Source organism: Bubalus bubalis, chromosome 17 (genome assembly GCF_019923935.1).
Source record: "Bubalus bubalis isolate 160015118507 breed Murrah chromosome 17, NDDB_SH_1, whole genome shotgun sequence".
NCBI classification, from domain to species: Eukaryota; Metazoa; Chordata; class Mammalia; order Artiodactyla; family Bovidae; genus Bubalus; species Bubalus bubalis.
Genome location: NC_059173.1, coordinates 60,485,628 through 60,505,917, shown reverse-complemented (window position 1 = coordinate 60,505,917; position 20,290 = coordinate 60,485,628). Strand labels below are relative to the sequence as shown.

The following is a 20,290-nucleotide window of genomic DNA, read 5'->3' as shown; positions in this document are numbered from 1 at the left end:
ATTCAGCTTATTTACCTGAAAAAAAGATAATAGTGACTTGGACAAGATAAAAGTTTGTTTCTCTATTATGTAAAATTTGGAAGGAGGCTGTCCAAGTGTGGTATGGTCAGAAAGAGCTTTCTCCTCCAGGATCCATAGCCTCATGGTCCAAGATAGCTGCTGGAGCTCCAGCCTGAATAGCAAGGGCTTTACCTTGGGAAAGCATGAAAGAGCTCTCCTGAAACCTAAGTCTGCTTTCTTTAAACAGCATTCCTGGAATTCCAACACCGTACTTGTAGTAATATCTTACTGTAGAACTTAGCCTTATGGTCCTACCTAGCCACTGGAGAGGTTGGGGCATGTGGCAATTTGCTAAGGGCTATAAATTGGATTTCTTTAACTAAGAAAAAAGAATGTACAAGAGACAGCTAGTCCTTTCTGCAAAAGAGCAGTGTACAACAATTGTCAAGTGTTTCAATTAAGAGATTAAGCTCCATTGAATAATATGAGATGGCTTCAGGGAGAAGTTGGTGCTTGAGTTGGGCTTATTTCAGAGGAAGAAAATTCCAAACTATAACCTGCATGTTTTATTTTGTTACTCCTAAAGGGTGGTATTTGTTAGAGTGGTTTTTAGAATATTTTCTTACATATGAAAAGCATCCATCTATCCTTAAAATTTAGGATTATGGATAGTAGCATGGATTCTTGAATTAGACAGTCTGGATTTTAAATCCTTACTTGACTGAATACTATTCTAACCACAAAACCTTCCCTATATATAAAATGAGATAATGATAAACTGTACAGTTGAGGTAAGGATTAAATGGCTTGAATGATGTAGTAGAAATAACTGGCCTAGGTTTCGTCCAAGTTCTACCATGGATTGTTGCTGCATGACCATGGACATTCATAAAATGAAGAAACAGGTTATCTGTGACCAAGTCCTATAATTCTGAAATACTGATTCAGTGATTATTCTCTGGTTTTGAGTGACTATTTCTTTTGTATTTGCAACATAGAGTCTGAGAAGGCTGTTTCCTTCAGATTACATTAAAACTTTGAATGAAAGGCTTTTCTAGGATGAATTATTGAAGAAAGAACTCTTTGGGCATCCTTGTCGATTATCAGATATTGTGAGTACATGCTTAGAAGCTCGTCACGTCTGACTCTTTGCTACCCTTTAGACTGTAGCCCACGAGGCTTCCCTGTCCACAGGCTTTTCCAGGCAACAATACTGGAGAGGGCAGCCATTCCCTTCTCTAGGGGATTTTCCCGACCCACGAATTGAACTGGCATCTCCTGTGTCTCCTGCATTGCAGGCAGATTCTTTACCTACTGAGCCATCAGGGAAGCCCTTCAGACATCTAGATATATCAAATAAACTACTATACATGTTATTATAGCTAGTCTAATAATGTCCCAGGTCTAATTAAAACACTGTTTTTGAAGAACTAATTGTTACAGAAAACTTTGTTTTTAAAATGTAGCTAGGCTGCTAATAACTAATGATAGATGAATTCAATTTACATAAATTTCAGACCAAGAGAATATTTAAAAATTGTGCCACAGAGGATTGCTTTAAGTTGAGAAGTTAATGTTATTATCTACTCCCCTCATTTAAATTGTTTGGTTTACAATAATTGTGGAGCATAATAAGTGTACTGAGATTTCCCTCTTGATGAGACTTTAATAAAATTTGAAAGTTAACCACCCTGAATAATGAAAATGTTATGAAATTTTATATGTATATATGTAAATATATTTCTTTGTCAAGCCATGTATTTCAAGTCCAACAATTTCATATATTACCTCCTCTTCAAAAGAAAGATTAAAAGAAAAATAGATTTAGATATTGGCAACTTTTTGAAAAATTCCAGTTAGAGCATCATTTCTTTAAAAGAGTCAGCTGTGTTGGAAAAAAAAGATCACATGATTTGTTAAACCGTTAGCATTTTTGGTTTGGAGGCTACTTTCAGTGTTTCTATGTCTTCAAGAATTAGAAGTTAAAGATTAAAAGGAAAAAGTAGAAGTCTTTCTTTTTAGATCCCTCAGTCTATTTTATTTTTGGTAGCTCTTAATCTTAAAGGGAAACCCTGCTGCTGCTGCTGCTGCTGCTGCTGCTAAGTCACTTCAGTCGTGTCTGACTCTGTATGACCCCATGAACGGCAACCCACCAGGCTCTTCGATCCCTGGGATTCTCCAGGCAAGAACATAGGAATGGGTTGCCATTTCCTTCTCCAGTGCATGCATGCATGCTAAGTCGCTTCAGTCGTGTCCGACTGTGTGCGACCCCATGGACAGCAGCCCACCAGGCTCCTCTGTCCACGGGATTCTCTAGGCAAGAATACTGGAGTGGGTTGCCATTTCCTTCTCCAAAGGGAAACCCTACTGAGTAACAAAGTCAATATGCCAAACTGAGTTTCTAACAAGTATGTTATACAACATTATAGCAATCCATGGCAACATGAATGTAGAGTTCTGAAATAGCAGCAAAGAGTCCTAAGCAAAATTAAGTCACTTTTGTAAATTGATAACACCTAGTCTAATAAAGATCTTTAAGAATCACTATGTACTTTCTAAATCTCATTTAAAATATCAGGAAATAAGTGTCTTTTACATAATTCCTCTTTGAAATAGCCGTTGCTGTAACCAGCAGAAGCTATTCTAAGACGAACAATTGTATTTCTTTTTATGCTAGACCACGGGTTAAAAGAAACTGCTTACCTTGAGCTAAAGAACTAACCAGCACATATTCTTCTTCCCTTACCCAACTATTCTGTCTTCCCTCTTTGCTTTGGTTAATTGGTTATGATTGCCCATCCTTGTAGAAAAATTTAAGAATTAACTGATACTGTTATTATAGTTGCCTAAATAAAAAAAGTCTCAAACATAAATGCTGTGTTTTAATAACATGGAATACATGTTTATCACCTTTATTTTTCCTTTCTTGTACAAAAATATTTTCAGCCACACAGCAAATGATTAGAGAGGAAGCATATTAACTTTGTTACTCATTGAGTGTTGTGCAACACTGCTTTTTAAAAATCAGATCAAGAACCTCAAATATTAATGGAGAAGGTTAAGAGTGGTACCATACAAGACTTAATTGTTAACTTGGTTTTCCTTTCACCTAAATCTAGGATGTCAGTTTTTAACTTTAGTTTATGTTTATGGAATACTCATTTTGGCAATATTGAGAACTATGTCTGATTTTTTTCCTTAATTTTTTAATAAAATCTTAAGCAACCCGAGTCATTCAGTTGAGATCTTAGTTTCTCCACAAAAATTCATGACTTGTTTATAATGCACAGTACTGAATAATGCAAGCAACTGAATTTTTGAGCAATATTCAGTACTACCTTCAGTTCAGCTCAGTCACTCAGTCGTGTCCAACTCTGTGACTCCATGGACCGCAGCACACCAGGCTTCCCTGTCCATCACCAACTCCCAGAGCTTGCTCAAACTCATGTCCATTGAGTCGGTGATGCCATCCAACCGTCTCATCCTCTGTCGTCCCCTTCTCTTCCTGCTTTCAATCTTTCCCAGCATCAGGGTCTTTTCCAATGAATCAGTTCTTCTCATCAGGTGGCCAAAGTATTAGAGTTTCAGCCTCAGCATCAGACCTTCCAATGTGTGTTCAGGACTGATTTCCTTTAGGATTGACTGGTTTGGTCTCCTTGCAGTCCAAGGGACTCTCAAGAGTCTTCTCCAACGCCACAGTTGAAAAGCATCAATACTTCAGTGCTCAGCTTTCCTTATGGTCCAACTCTCACATCCATATGTGACCACTGGATGTAAGTACTACCTTACAGGATGCTATTTCAAGTTTATCATTTTATTCCTAAGGACTTGATAAAACCCATCCTGGGCTTTAAATAACTTTAAATAACCCATGTTGGGCTTTAAAATAACTTATGAACTGTATTTAGACAATAGGAAGCTGGTTTCTACCTTTATAAAACAAACTCCATCATGATGCTGTGTTTCATTTGTTTACCTCCTTGAGTAGATGGACACAATGAAGCTGGATTGCTGAGACTAGACCACTTTCTCTTTAAAAAGTACCATTGGTTCAATTAGCAGTATGGCACAAAATAGGAAAATAACATATACAATTAACCCATATATACTCAGAGTCAATTAGATTCGAGGAACTTTTCTAGATACTGAAGCAAATAAATAAAACATAAATATGTGCAAAATAAGTAACAATAAATTAAGACAAGAAGGAAGACATGAATTGCTTTCAAGACAATGTTTTCCAAGTTTCAGGCACCTTTATGACTTGACATGTCAGCATATTATGTGTATTATCAATTAAAACTGACTTTTAAAATTTAAATTTATTTTAAAGCAAAAATCTGCATCAGCTTGGCAAATAAAAACTAATCTTGTTGTGAACAGAAAACAGCTATTAGAAATTTGTACTCCAGTGCCTACACAAGACTATGAGTCCAATGGCCTGTTCTGCTTTTGATAAGTAAAATTAGCATCAGTACCAAACCAAGAACTGTCTCTTCCTGCAATCTGAATGACTGAAAAAGATTTTTTATAAAGAAAGTTTTCTCACTAATTCTCTGTGTATTGTTTAAGTCATCTCGCTTTGACTTCCACTTTGAGCAACACTTTTCTAAGACCGTGGAAGCACTGCTCTCTAGAGTCATTTCTCAATCATTTCAGCAAAGAGGTGACTTAAAACCATTTGGGGAGGTCAGATGAGGAAATGAGCAGAATCAGGGGCTCTGGCAACATGACCATGTTCGTGTTTCTCTCATTATAGTATTTTCTACCTGACACTTGTCTAGAAAACCAGTATGCCTGTGTGCCAAGCATGTCTGTAGAGGTAAACGTGTGCTGTATTGCTTGAGTAAGGAAGACCCTGTGATAGCTGTATTTTCATTCGTTTCTCAAGCAAACTTTTATCTGAAGTACAGTCATTGTAAATAAAAAATGGTCTTTGTTACTTCATAAAAATGTATAGAATCCTTACCTACTCCATTACAGCCGTATAATGCTCTGTGCCGTCTGACAGGACTTGTGTAGCAAGTAAATGCATTAGTCGCAGTGACCATTTTTCTTGCAAATTTGTGACATAGATTTAATTATAGGAATGACCAGCAACTTACAAATCTAATTTTGGTGGAGGCTGAGGCAACTTTTTTTTTTTTTAAATAATGATGGATTTTTTTTTAAAGCAATGATTTCATTACTATTTAAAGAAATCTACTGGTGTAGAACTAGCCAATTTACTGAAGTTATTTTATTACCCTTTAACAAAAGCCATGTACTTTCATTTTTATTTTTATTAATTATTAAAATGTCACCATTTTCAAACTGGAAAAGTATTTGCTGCTATATAGATTTAGGTAAACGTAAATAAATATAAACTGGGTGGGGGACGGACAGGATATTAGTAAAAGGCCCTTGAGAAACAGGATCTTAGTAGTTGGTTAAAAGCAGGACTATCTCCTGGATTTGATTCAGCCTAACTACAGAACTGTTTCAGTTCAGTTCAGTTCAGTTCAGTCACTCAGTCGTGTCTGACTCTTTGCGACCCCATGAATCGCAGCACGCCAGGCCTCCCTGTCCATCACCAACTCCCGGAGTTCACCCAGACTCACGTCCATTGAGTCAGTGATGCCATCCAGCCATCTCATCCTCTGTCGTCCCCTTCTCCTCCTGCCCCCAATCCCTCCCAGCATCAGAGTCTTTTCCAATGAATCAACTCTTCGCATGAGGTGGCCAAAGTACTGGAGTTTCAGCTTTAGCATCATTCCTTCCAAAGAAATCCCAGGGCTGATCTCCTTCAGAATGGACTGGTTGGATCTCCTTGCAGTCCAAGGGACTCTCAAGAGTCTTCTCCAACAGAACTGTTTAGTCCATAGCCATTAGTAGGAGATACCCACTAGCTATTAATACTAAATGATGCTAATCTGGTAGATGGTTCTCATTTCTTTGCTTTTGTTTCTCCAAGCTAAAAATTTACCATGATTAACTTGGTTATTAGTTATTAAGCTAATATTTGGGGGATCTGTGGATGATAGTGTGATGAGTCAAACAGTTACGTTTCCTGTCTTCATCAGCATTACCGATTCTTAAGGTGAGAATATCAAGTCCCAAGACAGGGCAAGGGAATGAGGTAATAATTTTCCACTCTTCATATACCTCTTTGACTCAGATCTCACTGCCTTGCCACGACAAATCTGCACATGGGCAAAGAAGCAGAGGACATCTGAAGTTGCATAAACTGTTTAAACTTGTGGATTCCACCAACCAAAAAGAACCTTCTCTTTAACTACTGGTCTTTAGGATGACAGCAAAGTTACACATCTAAGCTCCATTGTGGACTCAGGTTTCCGAGTAAGCATTTAGCACTTTTAGAAATCAATGTGTTGTTAGGAATGGTAGAATGTCATTTGGAATTAAGAAATCAAACTTTTTTAAAAGCTCAATTCACTGCATGTCATTGTGTGACCTTATATCAGTTTTATTAATGCAAATTAATAAGTAGTGGACTTCCTACTGTGTGCTAGGCTCTGGACTAGGTTTTAGAACTAACTAAATTGATCTAACTAAATGCACTGTCTTGGCATCAAGAACTGTAAAATTCTTGGATTTAAATGGCATTGTAGTGTGTTTCTCAAGGCAACTTGATTTTTAATCACCCCTAAATGATAATTTGGCCCCACGGAGTTTAAAGACCACTTATTTTAACTATAAAACTTCAAATAGAAGATTAGCACTTCCAAATACTCAAAAAAGCTCTTTTTTTTTTTTAATTGCAGCTCCAAAGAACACTGGATTTTGTTTGGTTATCTGCCAATGTAGGTGTTTTTAAAAAATAGCATATCAGATTCTAGATTCAGTTTGGAAGTGTATCAGAAGCTGACTTGGAAAAGTACCTTATAATATATAACTTATTATGTGGGAACATTGTGTTAAAAACTAACTTCTTAAAAACTAATATAATTGTAGTATAGTTAGCCCTCAGTATCCTCACCTTCCACATCCAAAAATTCAACCAAATGAGATAAAAAAAAATATTCAGGGGAAAAAATAATGATTCCAGGAAGTTCCTCCAAAAAGGAAAACAAATTTGCTGTGTCAGCAACTATTTACAACCTGGTGGCTCAGAGGTTAAAGCGTCTGCCTGGAATGCAGGAGACCTGGGTTCGATCCCTGGATCGGGAAGATCCCCTGGAGAAGGAAATGGCAACTCACTCCAGTACTCTTGCCTGGAGAATCCCATGGAGGGAGGAGCCTGGTAGGCCACAGTCCATGGGGTCGCACAGAGTCAGACACGACTGAGCGACTTCACTTTCACTTTCTACATTGTAACAAGGATTTTATGTAATCTAGATATGCACTGGGCATCCCTCATAGCTCAGTTGGTAAATAATCTGCCTGCAATGCAGGAGACCCGGGTTGGATTCTTGGGTCAGAAAAATCCCCTAGAGAAGGAAATGGCAAACCACTCCAATATTCTTGCCTGGAGAATCCCATGGACAAAGGAGCCTGGCAGGCTATAGTCCACGGGGTTGCAAGCGTCGGACTCGCCTTAGCAACTAGAGAGAGAGAGAGAGAGGTGAATTAAAGTATATGGGAAGATATACATAGGTTACATGCAAATTCTACATTATTTTATAGAAGAGACTCGAGTGTCTGTGGATTTTAGCATCCATGGGGTTTCTGGAACCAACTCCCTGCGGATACTGAGGGATGACTGCATATGTTTAATATATGAAGTCACCAAATCATTTTCCAAGTGATTATACCATTTTACATTTCTACTAGGAATGCTTGAGGAATCTAGTTGCTTTATTTGCTGGCCAGATCCCCTGGAGAAGGGAATGGCTACCCTCTCTAGTATTCTTGCCTAGAAAATTCCGTGGACAGAGCCTGGTGGGCTACAGTCCATGCGGTCACAAAGAATTGGACATGACTGACTGACTAACACTTTAACTTTTTATAGGTGTTAAGTGATATATAATTTTAGCTTTAATTTGTATTTCCCTAATGGCAAATGATGTTGGATAATTTTTTATGTGCTTGTTTGCCACCTTTGGGGCTTCCCAGGTGGTGCTAGTGATAAAGAACCCGTGTGCCAGTGCAGGAGACATAAGAGAGGCCGGTTCAATCCCTGGGTCAGGAAGATCCCCTGCAGGAGGGCATGGCAACCCACTCCAGTATTCTTGCCTGGAGAACCCCATGGACAGAGAAGCCTGTTGGGCTACAGTCCATAGGGTCACCAAGAGTCGGACATGACTGAAGAGACTTAGCATGCACCCATTACCAGAAACATCTGGTATCTGTGAAGATATATCACAGATATGTCTGTGGTATACATCTGTGAAGATACATCTGTGTATCTTCTTGAGAGTGTCTGTTCAAATCTCTCGTCCATTTTTTTATGGGGTTGTTTTCTTATAATTGGATTATGAATTTTTAAATATGTTTTTAACATTAGTCATTTATCAGATATATATTTTGCAAGTGTTTTCAGTCCATGGCTTGTCGTTTCATTTTCTTAACAGTGTCTTTCAAAGAGCAGAAGTTTTAAATTTTAATTGAATCCATTTATTTTTCTTTTATGGCTCATGGTTTTTGTGTTCTCTAAGAAATTCTTGTTTAGCTCAAAATCACAAAATTCTTTGTCTATGTTTTCTTCTAGAAGTTTATAACTTTTGCTTTTTACATTTGAGGCCCATGATTCATTTTGAGTTAATGTTCGTATATGATGCTATATGTGATTTGAGATTCATTATTTTGTATATGATTATAAAAGTTTAAAGTTCTAAGTTTATATCTGTCAGATGTGTCCACCTTTCTCCTTATGGATTGTTCCATAGTCTTTATACTTATAAAGCCCTTTCCTAGTCACAATGTCAGATAAAATTTCACATTTTTCATATTTATTTTTGGCTTTATAGTCAAAATGCATATATATGTTTAAAAGTAAAACTTGTTGTTTCAGGGTTCAATAAATACAAATAACAGTTTGAAAGTATTTTACCTGATTAAGATATCATCGGTTAAAGAGGTCAGTTTCTGATGTTACTGTCCCTCCCATTGTTTTTTCCCCATGTAGGTCCATCTTTGTACTGATACTCTCATATCTACATAGTGACATATATGCTTGTCTCTGAAAATAATTAAATCAGTATTCATGACTGTTAAAAATTATTTCTCTGTCTTAGGATATTACCCATGACATTAATATAATTACTTAAGATAAAATTATTTTTTTGACGTATAAATTGGAGATGTACATAGCAGAGTGATTGAAAATTATAGAAACCTCCTTTTGATCTCTATCAATTTAATTTGCAAATATTCAGACACATTAACAGCAAAATGTTTCTACTTGGAGGATTGTTGAGTAAGGTGAATAGCTCTCTTAGAGTTTTAAATAATAGAAGACTTTAAAGAAATAAAATGTATGATTTTAAGAAAACCTTGATCAATTTGATTTTAACTTTTCAATTGAACAGGCTGTAGTCATCAGGGAAAAAGATCTCTTCATGATAAGAACACGAGTCTTGGAAGTTAAAGGCAAAATGTCACAGATCTCCAGACTCATGAGATGAATATTGATTCATATTTTACATGTCCACTGATGGTCATACTCTGAGTTTACAGTTTATACATCTTCATTTTCAAGAATCACATACTTGTTTACTTTTCCTGGGTAGTTTTTTCTGTGATGTTTCTAGTAAATAGGGTAGTTAAATTAAAGATGCCCACTGTGTTTATAGTTTTACTCTAACAGAGCTTGGTCTAGTGGTCACTATTTGTGGTTTAGTGTTTTTTACTACTCAGGCAATAATCTTACAAGTAATTATTTTCTAAAGTGTTTCTAGGTTTTCAGTGGAAAGCTTGTGTTCTTTTTATCCATTCACTTAGGAGGGATAATGTTTAACATTGCTGTGCTTCTGGTTATTCTCGGGAGCCAAGGCGATGCGGCTTGTCCTCTTTCTCACCATGCGCTGTGTCACCGTAAGATGAGCTGTCTTTGACACTGCTTTCATATGCCATCCCTGCCTCAGTGCCTTCAGTGGCTCTTCACTGCCACCGCCCAGCTGGCCGTTCTGGAGTTCACTCAGTGCAACCCCACACTCGCGCTCTCCCTGGCACCCTCTTTCATTCCCATATTAACTGTGGACTCACTCTTCTCCTCCATCTCCTCTAACATCTGGGCCTCCCACCTCTTTGCTTATACTATTCTCATCCTTTCTGTATCTTATCCATCTCTCAAAAGCTATCTGACCCTTCCAGCAAGTTCTGTAACTTTTTTTTTATGGTTATTTAGCTCTTGGGATTTAGCTTTTATGGAATTTAGCTCTTGGGACTTTCCATCTATATTGTAACTGGTTGATATAATGACAGTTAAAATTCTGACCTTTTCCCCACCTTTGGCTTTTCCTGTGGTCCTGTTCTTATTATTTTTTCTAAAATACTTCTCTTCTAATGGATACATTTATTATTTTTATTTTCTGTCTCCCCTTATTCAAATAAAAGCTCCATGAAGGCAAGTATTTTTGGGGGATGCTTTGGTTCACTTCTCTGTCCGTAGCACTTGTACCTGGAACATGGTAAGCACTTAAAAAGTATTTGTCAAATGAATAAATAGAAATCATTCAATGAATGTTATTTTACCTTTCTTCTTCATGTATCTAAAATTGCAAAATATATATATTATACACTTAAATGCATGCTCATTATTACACTTACATGTTAAATTAGTTTGACAAAAATTCCAATATCACTTTAATTGCTTATCCACCAAATTGTTCTTACTTATGTTAACATGGTTTTAAATTGTTAGCTTTTAGTCTTGATAAAACATATGCTATAGCCATAGAAATCTGTGTGGTTTTACATTCACAGTATTGGTTCAGAATGCAGAAGCAAACTCATTCCCATATCTAAATTTGATATTGGATAATTTGTAAGATTTTCTACTAATAACTCCCTGTGAGTAGATTAGGGGAGATTATCTCTATGTAATAGATTACCAACCCATATGCTATTATCATTCAAATAATTTATTTTAAATATCAGAAACTCTTCCATGAAAAATTGCTATTTGATTGCTATATATATATTTAAAAGAGCTGGAAATTTATATATAAGAGAATATAATTAGTGATTGCATCATATAGGTTTTAAAAGAATTGTTGTACTGTTGGCATTAAGGAAAATGATTTTATCATTAAAGTTTATCCTTTAACAACTTGTGAAATATATAATTAAAGTGACAAATGAGAATTAAATTTCTAGACAATGCTGAAAAAAAATTGTGTAAAAAAAAAATTGTGTAATATCCTAGAGAAGAAGTAAAAATACAAGGAAGTATGAAAAATGGAGGAACCAATTCAATGGTATATAAAAATGAGATCAAATCTGTATCTGAGAGGCAACAGAAGTACTTAGGAAATAGAAATAGCCAAAAAAGGAAAAAGAAAGAAAGAAACCCAAGGTGATGGTGAGGAAGCAAATAGCTTGAACTTGTAATATGATATTATAGCAAGTGAAAGCTAGTGCAGTTCCTTCTTCAGAAGCATCGTGTTACAGCCATCTGCACTTGATCTTTGTAGGTTCATGATTCGGAATATCGCTTTGACGTTGGTTTTATTATCTTGTCAGAGGTTAAAACTTGCTAACTGAGATATAGAAAATCATGAAGGTGTGCCTGGCTAGAGGAGCTTTAGAGAGTGAGTTATACCTCTATATAATGGAGAAAAGGAGAGAATTTTAAGATACTAAAGGAAGAGATATATAGTTAATCAGACATGATTTTTTCATGAGAGAGCTGATTCCATTTTCTTATGATAACCTAAAAACTACGTTTGTGCCATTTATGTTTGTTATAGTATCCTAATAAGCCATTTAGAATTCCTAATCAATGTCTCAGAGAAGGCAATGGCGCCCCACTCCAGTACTCTTGCCTGGAAAATCCCATGGACGGAGGAGCCTGGTGGGCTGCAGTAAATGGGGTTGCGAAGAGTCGGACACGACTGAGTGACTACACTTTCACTTTTCACTTTCCTGCATTGGAGAAGGAAATGGCAACCCACTCCAGTGTTCTTGCCTGGAGAATCCCGGGGATGGCGGAGCCTTGTGGGCTCTGTCTGTGGGGTCGCACAGAGTCGGACACGACTGAAGCGACTTAGCAGCAGCAGCAGCAATCAATGTCTGCTGAGGTATATGAATTTGGAGCAGGACAGACAGATTTTCAGTGTTTTTCAATAAATAAAATCAGCAATAGGAAAAATTATTTCTTCTTTACGGTCCCCTACACACCCCCCCCCCCAACCCCGACTTTACTTTCACTTTTCACTTTCATGCATCGGAGAAGGAAATGGCAACCCACTCCAGTGTTCTTGCCTGGAGAATCCCAGGGACGGGGGAGCCTGGTGGGCTGCTGTCTATGGGGTTGCACAGAGTCGGACACGACTGAAGCGACTTAGCAGCAGCAGTAGCAACACACCGCCCCCCCACCAACATGTAGACTTATATGTTACTTTTTATGCTCTTCATTAACGTCTAAATAGTTCTTTGAACTAAAGAGGGAAAAATGAGTAGAAATAATGAAAAGCATTAGAGAAATGTATGTAAAGGCTTCCTGCTTTTTTTCCTTTAATTCATAGGTGTTTTCCTTCAAAGATGGTTGGATCCTGATTCTGTATCGTTATATGTCTCTATAGAATTTTGGATCCATATTTCATATAGTTTCAAGTCAAACAATTGTTGAAGTCCAAAGGTTAAATTTCCAGCTCTTAAAAAAATGGAATAAAAACTCCCACCAGTGCAGACAAGTGGTTTTAAGAAAAGACGTAAGTGTGTAACAGAAAGTATTTATATTAGAATACTTCCCTCTTGTAACAGAATGCTGGTTTTTGTGTGTCTGTGAAGTTTCAAGGTATATTTGAAAAGTAGCATCAAGATCTCTCTAAGGAGCAAGGTCAACAATCATCAGTCTTAAGATGAATCTTCATCATGTTTGCCTTTTCCCCCCAAATTCTATCAACATGATGCCACAATCACTAAGCGTTTATTAGTGACAAAAATTTTATAAACTAATGAAAATCTCAAGTAGCATTGTGCACATCTGGCTTAGTTTTCCTAGATATTGTTAATTTTTCATTTCTACATGGGAACTGTATCTAGTGAGTCACCTAACACATACTTTGATAGTGTTATAAAAATACAAACAAGCTATTAAAGAAGGGCAAGTTTTTCTCCTTAAAGAAGTTGGGTGCCATATAGTTTGTGTGTGTGTGGGGGGGGGTTGTCATACAGTTTTAAAAGAAGTTTTTCTATCTCTGCTGTAAATCATACCTGATGCTTCAAAGATCTGAGATCTCTTTTCTTAGGTTAAGCTTTTTCTTAGCATAATGTCACCCCTAAGCAGAGTCATACCCAGTAGTAGTACAATTTTTTTTCACTGTCTATTTGAATTATCCATTTTTAAGATACTGAGTTCCTCATTGCCAGAGATCTGGGTGACATATACTTTGTAAAATTAGTATGGTCCTTTTTCAGAAACTGATTTTGAGGCTCCAGCTTGCAGGAATGAACTCACATTAGTCACACTTAGATATCAAGCAAATTGCCAACTTATTAATTGAGAGTGAGAAAAATAATTATGAGAAGTGCTTAGACACTTGGGTTGATGACTTCTTGCCTCATGGTTAAATTCACACAAGATGTTTAAATAATTTTACTTGGTGGGGATGGAATTAGAGGAAGGAGACATAGGTAGAGAACTCCCAGTTTGATTCTATCAGGCTGTTTTAAGTGAACGTGTCTAGCTCCACGGCCAGGATTATGTTGCCCTTGGAAACAGACAGGTCCATCATTTGGATCCAGGAATCTTTCCTAGATGGTTCTTAGGTAGGTGTTCTTTAAGGTACTTTCTCACTGCTTCCATTGCCGACTGGTTTCCCCTTTTATAGATTTACCATACCTTAAAGTGAAATCTTGCTGACGTTGAAACAAGCCTAATACTTTAAAGTGATTTTGCCTGTCTATTCTGTAAAGGCATTTCCTTTATTTCCAAGTTCAGAGAGGGAAGAAATACAAATATAAAATCCCATTTTTGTATCATCTATATAGTTAAACTGACTGAGACGGTAGTGATAAGCTACATGCAGCTGTTTAAAATTTAATTAGTTAAAATTTAAAAAGCATTCAGTTCCTCAGTCATACATTTCAGAGATTCAGTAACCACATGTGACTGCTAGTTGCTGTTATGAACAGTGCAGGCAGGATGTTGAACATTTTTATCATTGCAGAAAGTTCTACTGGACAATACTAAAGAGACGTTTCATTGACAAAATAGTTTGCAATTATCTATTTTAATATAATATGCTGTCCGATATCTTTATGCATCTTCATTTTTGTTTATTTATTTCAGTATAGCCAAACTTACTATTCCAATCATCTCTAATGAATTTGAAGTCAATCATATACACATGTTCAGCTGGACAGGGATTTTGTTGTTGTTAATAGTTAAGTATCGAGCACTTAAGTACTCTGTTTATTAAAGAGTGCTTATGAATTTCATTGGCTATTCTCCTTCAGTTAATGAGAGGACTATTTACTTTGAAATCTTAAAAAAAAAAAACCTCATGTAGAGCCAAAACATTTTTAAATGTTGTATTATAATTTTGACTGTTTGAAATGGTAGATTTCTTTCTTTTTCAACAGTGTGCTATTTTGACAAATTAAGAAAACTCATTCAGAAATGCTGACAATGCCAGGAAAATAAAGAGCTGTCCTTTGGAAAATAGCAAAATGTTGTAGCCAGGTGCCTGAAAGTCAATGCATTTTCAAGGCCTGGATATGATTTCATTTTTAACTTGTGTGCCTTCCTCTGTATTTAACAGTGCCTGTTCTCATGAAAATCGTAGAATTTTTAAAAATCTGCTTTCACCCCCTGCACATTTGAAAGATTATGTTCAATAAGACTTCTTTTGTACATAGTAGTTTAACATGGTCAGTGATTTCAAATTTTGGATTTTTTTGATTTCTTGATCAGTAAAATATATATATATATATATATTTGTTGCTGTTCAGTCGCTAAGTTGTGTCTGACTCTTTGAGACCCCACATATAGTTTCTACCTGTGGAATTTTTATGTGCTTGGTAGACTTGTGAAATAACTTCTTGGAGTGTATGTATCTACCCTCAAATAAATATTTACTCATTCATATTCTTATATAGAATTGTTCTTATCTTTAGACAAGGTCATTTTTATTGAGTACTTTCAAGGTAGTGGTTTCAGTGTAACTGCTGGGAGAAGTACCAAGAGGTCTCCAGGCACAGACCCTGCTCTCAGAGGGCTTACGCTGTAGTAATCAAATATATACAAAAATCCATGTAAAAGAATAGCTACAGTATGGACAATTGGGACTATTTCCCAGAAGGGATGGAATGAGAGGAAGTCTTTCAGAATAAACAGAATTTGAGAATATAGTGATGTTCATTCCAGGCTAAGGCTAAGGAGATCTTACGATTACTAATTCTGTATGCAAAAGTCTTTCTAGTAGGCTTAGTTAATGATGAGTTATGATGTTAACATCTTGTAGACGAAACCTGGTATAAGGCCTGGTCTAATATTTGTCATAGTTGACGATGCATTTCTGAAAGAAAGGTGTGTTTGTTGTGAGAAATTTACAAATTCATTTATTAGATTTTTTAGTTACAATTTTACACATGATTAACTATAGTAATATTTTTTAAAGTAAATGTAAAAGATACATATATACACACAATAGTCTCTATATATAAAAAATGAAAATGGTCTCTACATATAGAATATTAATCTTTGCTTCCATTGAAAATAGTTCTTTTAAAAAAGTTAAATAAGTAAAGACCTCATTTACTTTTATCAATATTATTGACGTCTTAGCAGAGCCCTATTAAATTTGCCCTATGGTGTGGTCTCCAAATTATGTTCTACAAAACACATGAATTAAACAAAAAAAAAAAAACCTGACGTTTCATAGAACTTATAAAGTATCACACATGATTGGGAAACAGTTATGCCATATAGGAGAAATTTTTTGTTCCTCTTTTTTCATTTACAGAACTATACCTTATATACCTGTTCCTTCCCTAGAGATTTTCTTATATCTCTATTTGCAAGGATAAATTAGATCTTGGTCTATGATTAGCTTGACTTAATATTTTAAACTCTTTCCAAAAGCTATTTAAGGATATATCCATATCCATGAATTCAGCTGAATTACATTCAGTCGGGTGATGAAGAAAAGTATAAGACACAGTTTCTTTAATTTAAGAGACTTAGTGTAATGGAGGAAATGAGACAAGCAGAAGTAAAATACTAGGAGAAAAACAAGAAAAAATCTGGTCAGGTGCTTAAATGTGTGGTACCATTAATTCAGAAAGGGAGAGCAAGACAAGAGGGAAGCGATCAAGAAAGGGTTCCTGGATGATGTTCAATGTAAGATCTTGAAAATCAAGAACAGCCCAAACAGAAGGTCAGCCTGAGAGTGGCTGTGGCCTGCAAAGGCAGGAGCTGGGCCTGGTATGCTCGCTGTTCTCTTTCTTTATGTAGATGTAATGGTAAATTTGGGCTTCCCTGGTAGCTCCACTGAAAAAGAATCTGCCTGAAATGCAGGAAATCCCAGCCATTCCTGGGCCAGGAAGATCCCCTGGAGAAGGGATAGGCTACCCACTCTAGTATTCTTGGGCTTCCCTTTTGGCTCAGATGGTAAAGAATTCACCTGCAATGTGGGAGACCTGAGTTCATTCTCTGGGTTGGGAAGATCCCCTGGAGAAGGGAATGGCAACCCACTCCAGTGTTCTTGCCTGGAGAATCCCCATGGACAGAGGAACCTGTGTAGTCCATGGGGTCGCCAAGAGTCAGACATGACTGAGCAACTAAGCACAGCAATGGCAAATACAGTGCCTTGTACGTAGTAGATGATCAATATGTAATGAACAGGGACTTCCCTGGTGGGCCAGTGGTTAAGACTTCTTGCAGTGAGTAGTGGGTGGGAGTTCAATCCCTGGGCGGGAAGCTAAGATTCCACATGCTACAATATCAAAACATCAAAACATAAAAAACAGACAAAATACTGTAACAAATTCAATAAAGACTTTAAAAATGGTCCACATCAAAAAAAAATCTTAAAAAAATATGTAATGAGTAAATAAATGAATGGGCAGTTGTAAGCAAGATAAAGTAAAAAGAGATGTTTACTGGACTAAGCCAGTTCTTGTTGGTGACTGGCGGAAATGATGTGAGACAGGTTCACGAAGAGCCTTGAATGGGAAGCAAAACTTGAACTTGATACCTGGTGAGACATGACCGAGGCATCTTCTAGGAGTGTACCCCGCTGGAAATGGTGTCTTAGGAGCAGAGGCCTGGCAGCAGTGTGCTTGTTGGTGAGCCTGTATGTGAAAGACTGATATATACCACTCTGAGTAGAAACCAAGAGTGATGAATGTCCTGGCTAGAGCCTTTGAATTTTCTGACAAAGAACCACAAACACAAAAGAAAAAGGGAAATTTTTCTTAGCCATTTATTACATTACTTAGACAACTAATATTAATGGAGTGCCTACTATATGAAGGCCCTGACACAGGCACCTCATCACCAAGCTTTGAAGCCAGGACCCTACTTCCAAGCACTGTTAAAAGGATTCAGTAAGACCAAGTCTCTGAGATGCTTAGCAGGGTGTCTGGCACATTAGCAAGAATTATAGGTGGTAGCTGCTATGATTATTGTATTATCTAGCTAATTTTAGACACCCTGACGCTCCTCGTCCCTATGGCCAAAACCCTCTACTATAATCCTGTATTAAGACTTTTTATCTAGTCTCTAATATTTGCTTGAACCCTATGGTGGATTCATTTTGATATTTGGCAAAACTAAGACAATTATGTAAAGTTTAAAAATAAAATAAAATTAAAAAAATAAATAAATAAATAAAAACATCAACAACATTTTTAAATTAGAGACTCTGAAACTTGTGCAAGGCAGATCAGATAATGTTAATGAATGGTGAGGACGTCTCTCTCAGCTTCAGCGGTTGTTAACTCAGCTCACTGTTTTCCTGGTCCAGTTTTTCATGAAAGAGTTTGGAATATCTTTATGACAGAAAGACCAGGAAGCACAAGGAACATAGGCAGGGGACTCAAATATTTTAGGATTAAAGCTGTGGTGGTGTGAAGGAAAACGGAATTTAAGCAAGGGAATAATTTTGAGTGAGATGATTAAGTTTGGACTGGTACCTGTTAGTTACATGGTAGTATTGGGACATCCAAAGGCTAGTGTTCAGGAATAGATATGGGTGGAATCTCCTTTCCCTTTGTGAATGCACAATACATGGGTCTTAAACTCATAAAGATTCTTTGCGGTTGACCGTTAATTCCCTTCCCTCTTTTTTTTTTTTTTTAAGACTTCTGATCTCATCCTTTCTGTATCCCAGTCTCCACCTCTCTTCTGCCACTCTTATACGTTTTTGGTACATTTTTAAAATCTTATTTTTCTATTAATTGTGTTTGTTTGAGTTCATTGGGTTATAGTTTATTTTTTTCTTAAACATGATTTGGCCCATCTGACAGTACTTTGAGTCAGTGATGATTAGGTAGTGAATAAATATTCAAATGGGATGGATAATAGCTTCAATTGTGATTTTATAGTGATTTCAGCTCACTTCTTTCAAAGTGTAAAGCAGTATCACAGCCAAAGTTCCATTCATCAAAGGGAGACATAAAGAGATGCCACTGATTCCTGAAATTAAATAATACAAAATTAATAAATTTAATATATAAATTAGTGTCTTTAATTCTTTTTTTAAGAAGTACTCAGCTTTCAAAATATCTCTTCCTATTTCACTTTGAAAATAGTGTAAACAATTTAGCTCATAGACCAAAACAGAGATCCTATTATTCCTTTTGATGCATAGGTGTCATGACATTAATGCTAATTTGGGTTATGTGTATTCATTGAGAGTAAAAATCAGGCTCATTTTAGCACCTGATTTAAGCCTGCAGCAGACTTTCATATTCAAATTAGGAATTGAGAGATGTGTATAGAAAGTGGAGATATATGTGTCTCGGACCTACTTCAGCTTTATAACAGGCTCATAATTATTAGCAATGGGATCCAGGCTGTTAACACTGGACACTGTTAGAATGTTCCGTGATAATTTATAGGGTTGATTACTCTAGCCTCTAGTGGAACCTTAGGAAGAAGAACAGCAAATGGTAAATCTTTGTGGTGGTCCCTGGAGTAGCATTTCAGTTTGAGACTCTGAGTTATGTGGGTCTCAACCTCTTTTCCTCCACTGGCCTTTCCCGTGGCTCGTCGTCAGCATCGTCATCTGTTCAGATCATGCCCGGTCGGAAATCACCAGTCCCCGGGGAGGAGAGAGTGGGGTGAGCCCTGTTATAAGCACACTCGCTGCAAACCTTTCACCTTGCTGTCAAGGTGACAAATGTTTGTCCTTAAGGGAACACTGGAGGTTAAATCACCAGTGTTTCTCTCACTTATCTTCTTTCCTGTACTACCCAGGCTCTTAGCCAAATTTATAGCTGAAGAATCTCAGAAAATTAGGCTCATCATAACCTTTATGCACCTAGTTCAGAGATACGTTTTGTGTAGGCTCAAAGTACTGACTACATTATGCACTGGGGGCTGAGTAATTAGAGTTTCATAAAAGTTGTTGTATAAGTACATTTTCATTTCAGGGCTTATTCAGAAGGAAGTAGAGACACAGACATAGAGAACAAACATATGGACACCAAGGAGGGAAAGGGGAGATAGAATGAATTGGGAAATGGGATTGATATATGTACCCTGTTGATACCATGTATAAAATAGATAACTAATGAGAGCCTACTGTCTAGCCCAGGAAACTCTGCTTAATGTTCTGTGGTGACCTAAATGGGAAGGAAATCCAACAAGGAGGGAATATGTGTATACATATAGCTGATGCAAACCAGTCAATCCTAAAGGAAATAAGTCCTGAATATTCTCTGGACTGATGCTGAAGCTGAAACCCCAATACTGTGGCCATCTGATGTGAAGAACTGACTCATTGGAAAAGACCCTGATGCTGAGAAAGATTGAACGCAGAAGGAGAAGGGGACGACAGAGGATGAGATGGTTGGATGGCATCACTGACTCCATAGACATGAGTTTTAGCAGGCTCTGGGAGTTGGTGATGGACAGGGAAACCTGACATGGTGCAGTCCACGGGGTTGCAAAGAGTTGGACACCACTGAGCAACTGAACTGATAACTGATTCACTTTGCTGTACAGTAGAAACTA

General features: G+C 36.9%; 1 protein-coding gene across 20 annotated transcripts in view; it reads left to right on the top strand.

Annotated features, from left to right (window-relative positions):
• SLC10A7 (solute carrier family 10 member 7) overlaps positions 1–20,290 on the top strand; it is a 302,433-nt gene that overhangs the window by 103,984 nt on the left and 178,159 nt on the right. Inside the window, exon 6 of one of the 20 annotated variants that reach the window (XM_044930486.2) lies at positions 3,663–5,592. The exons of 18 other annotated variants lie outside the window; for them this stretch is intronic. In XM_044930486.2, coding sequence (XP_044786421.1) covers positions 3,663–3,764 — 102 coding nt within the window. In that variant the 3' untranslated portion in view covers positions 3,765–5,592. Of the gene's footprint in view, positions 1–3,662; positions 5,593–20,290 lie in introns of those variants that run through there. One more of the 20 variants, XM_044930497.2, reaches the window with a different exon arrangement.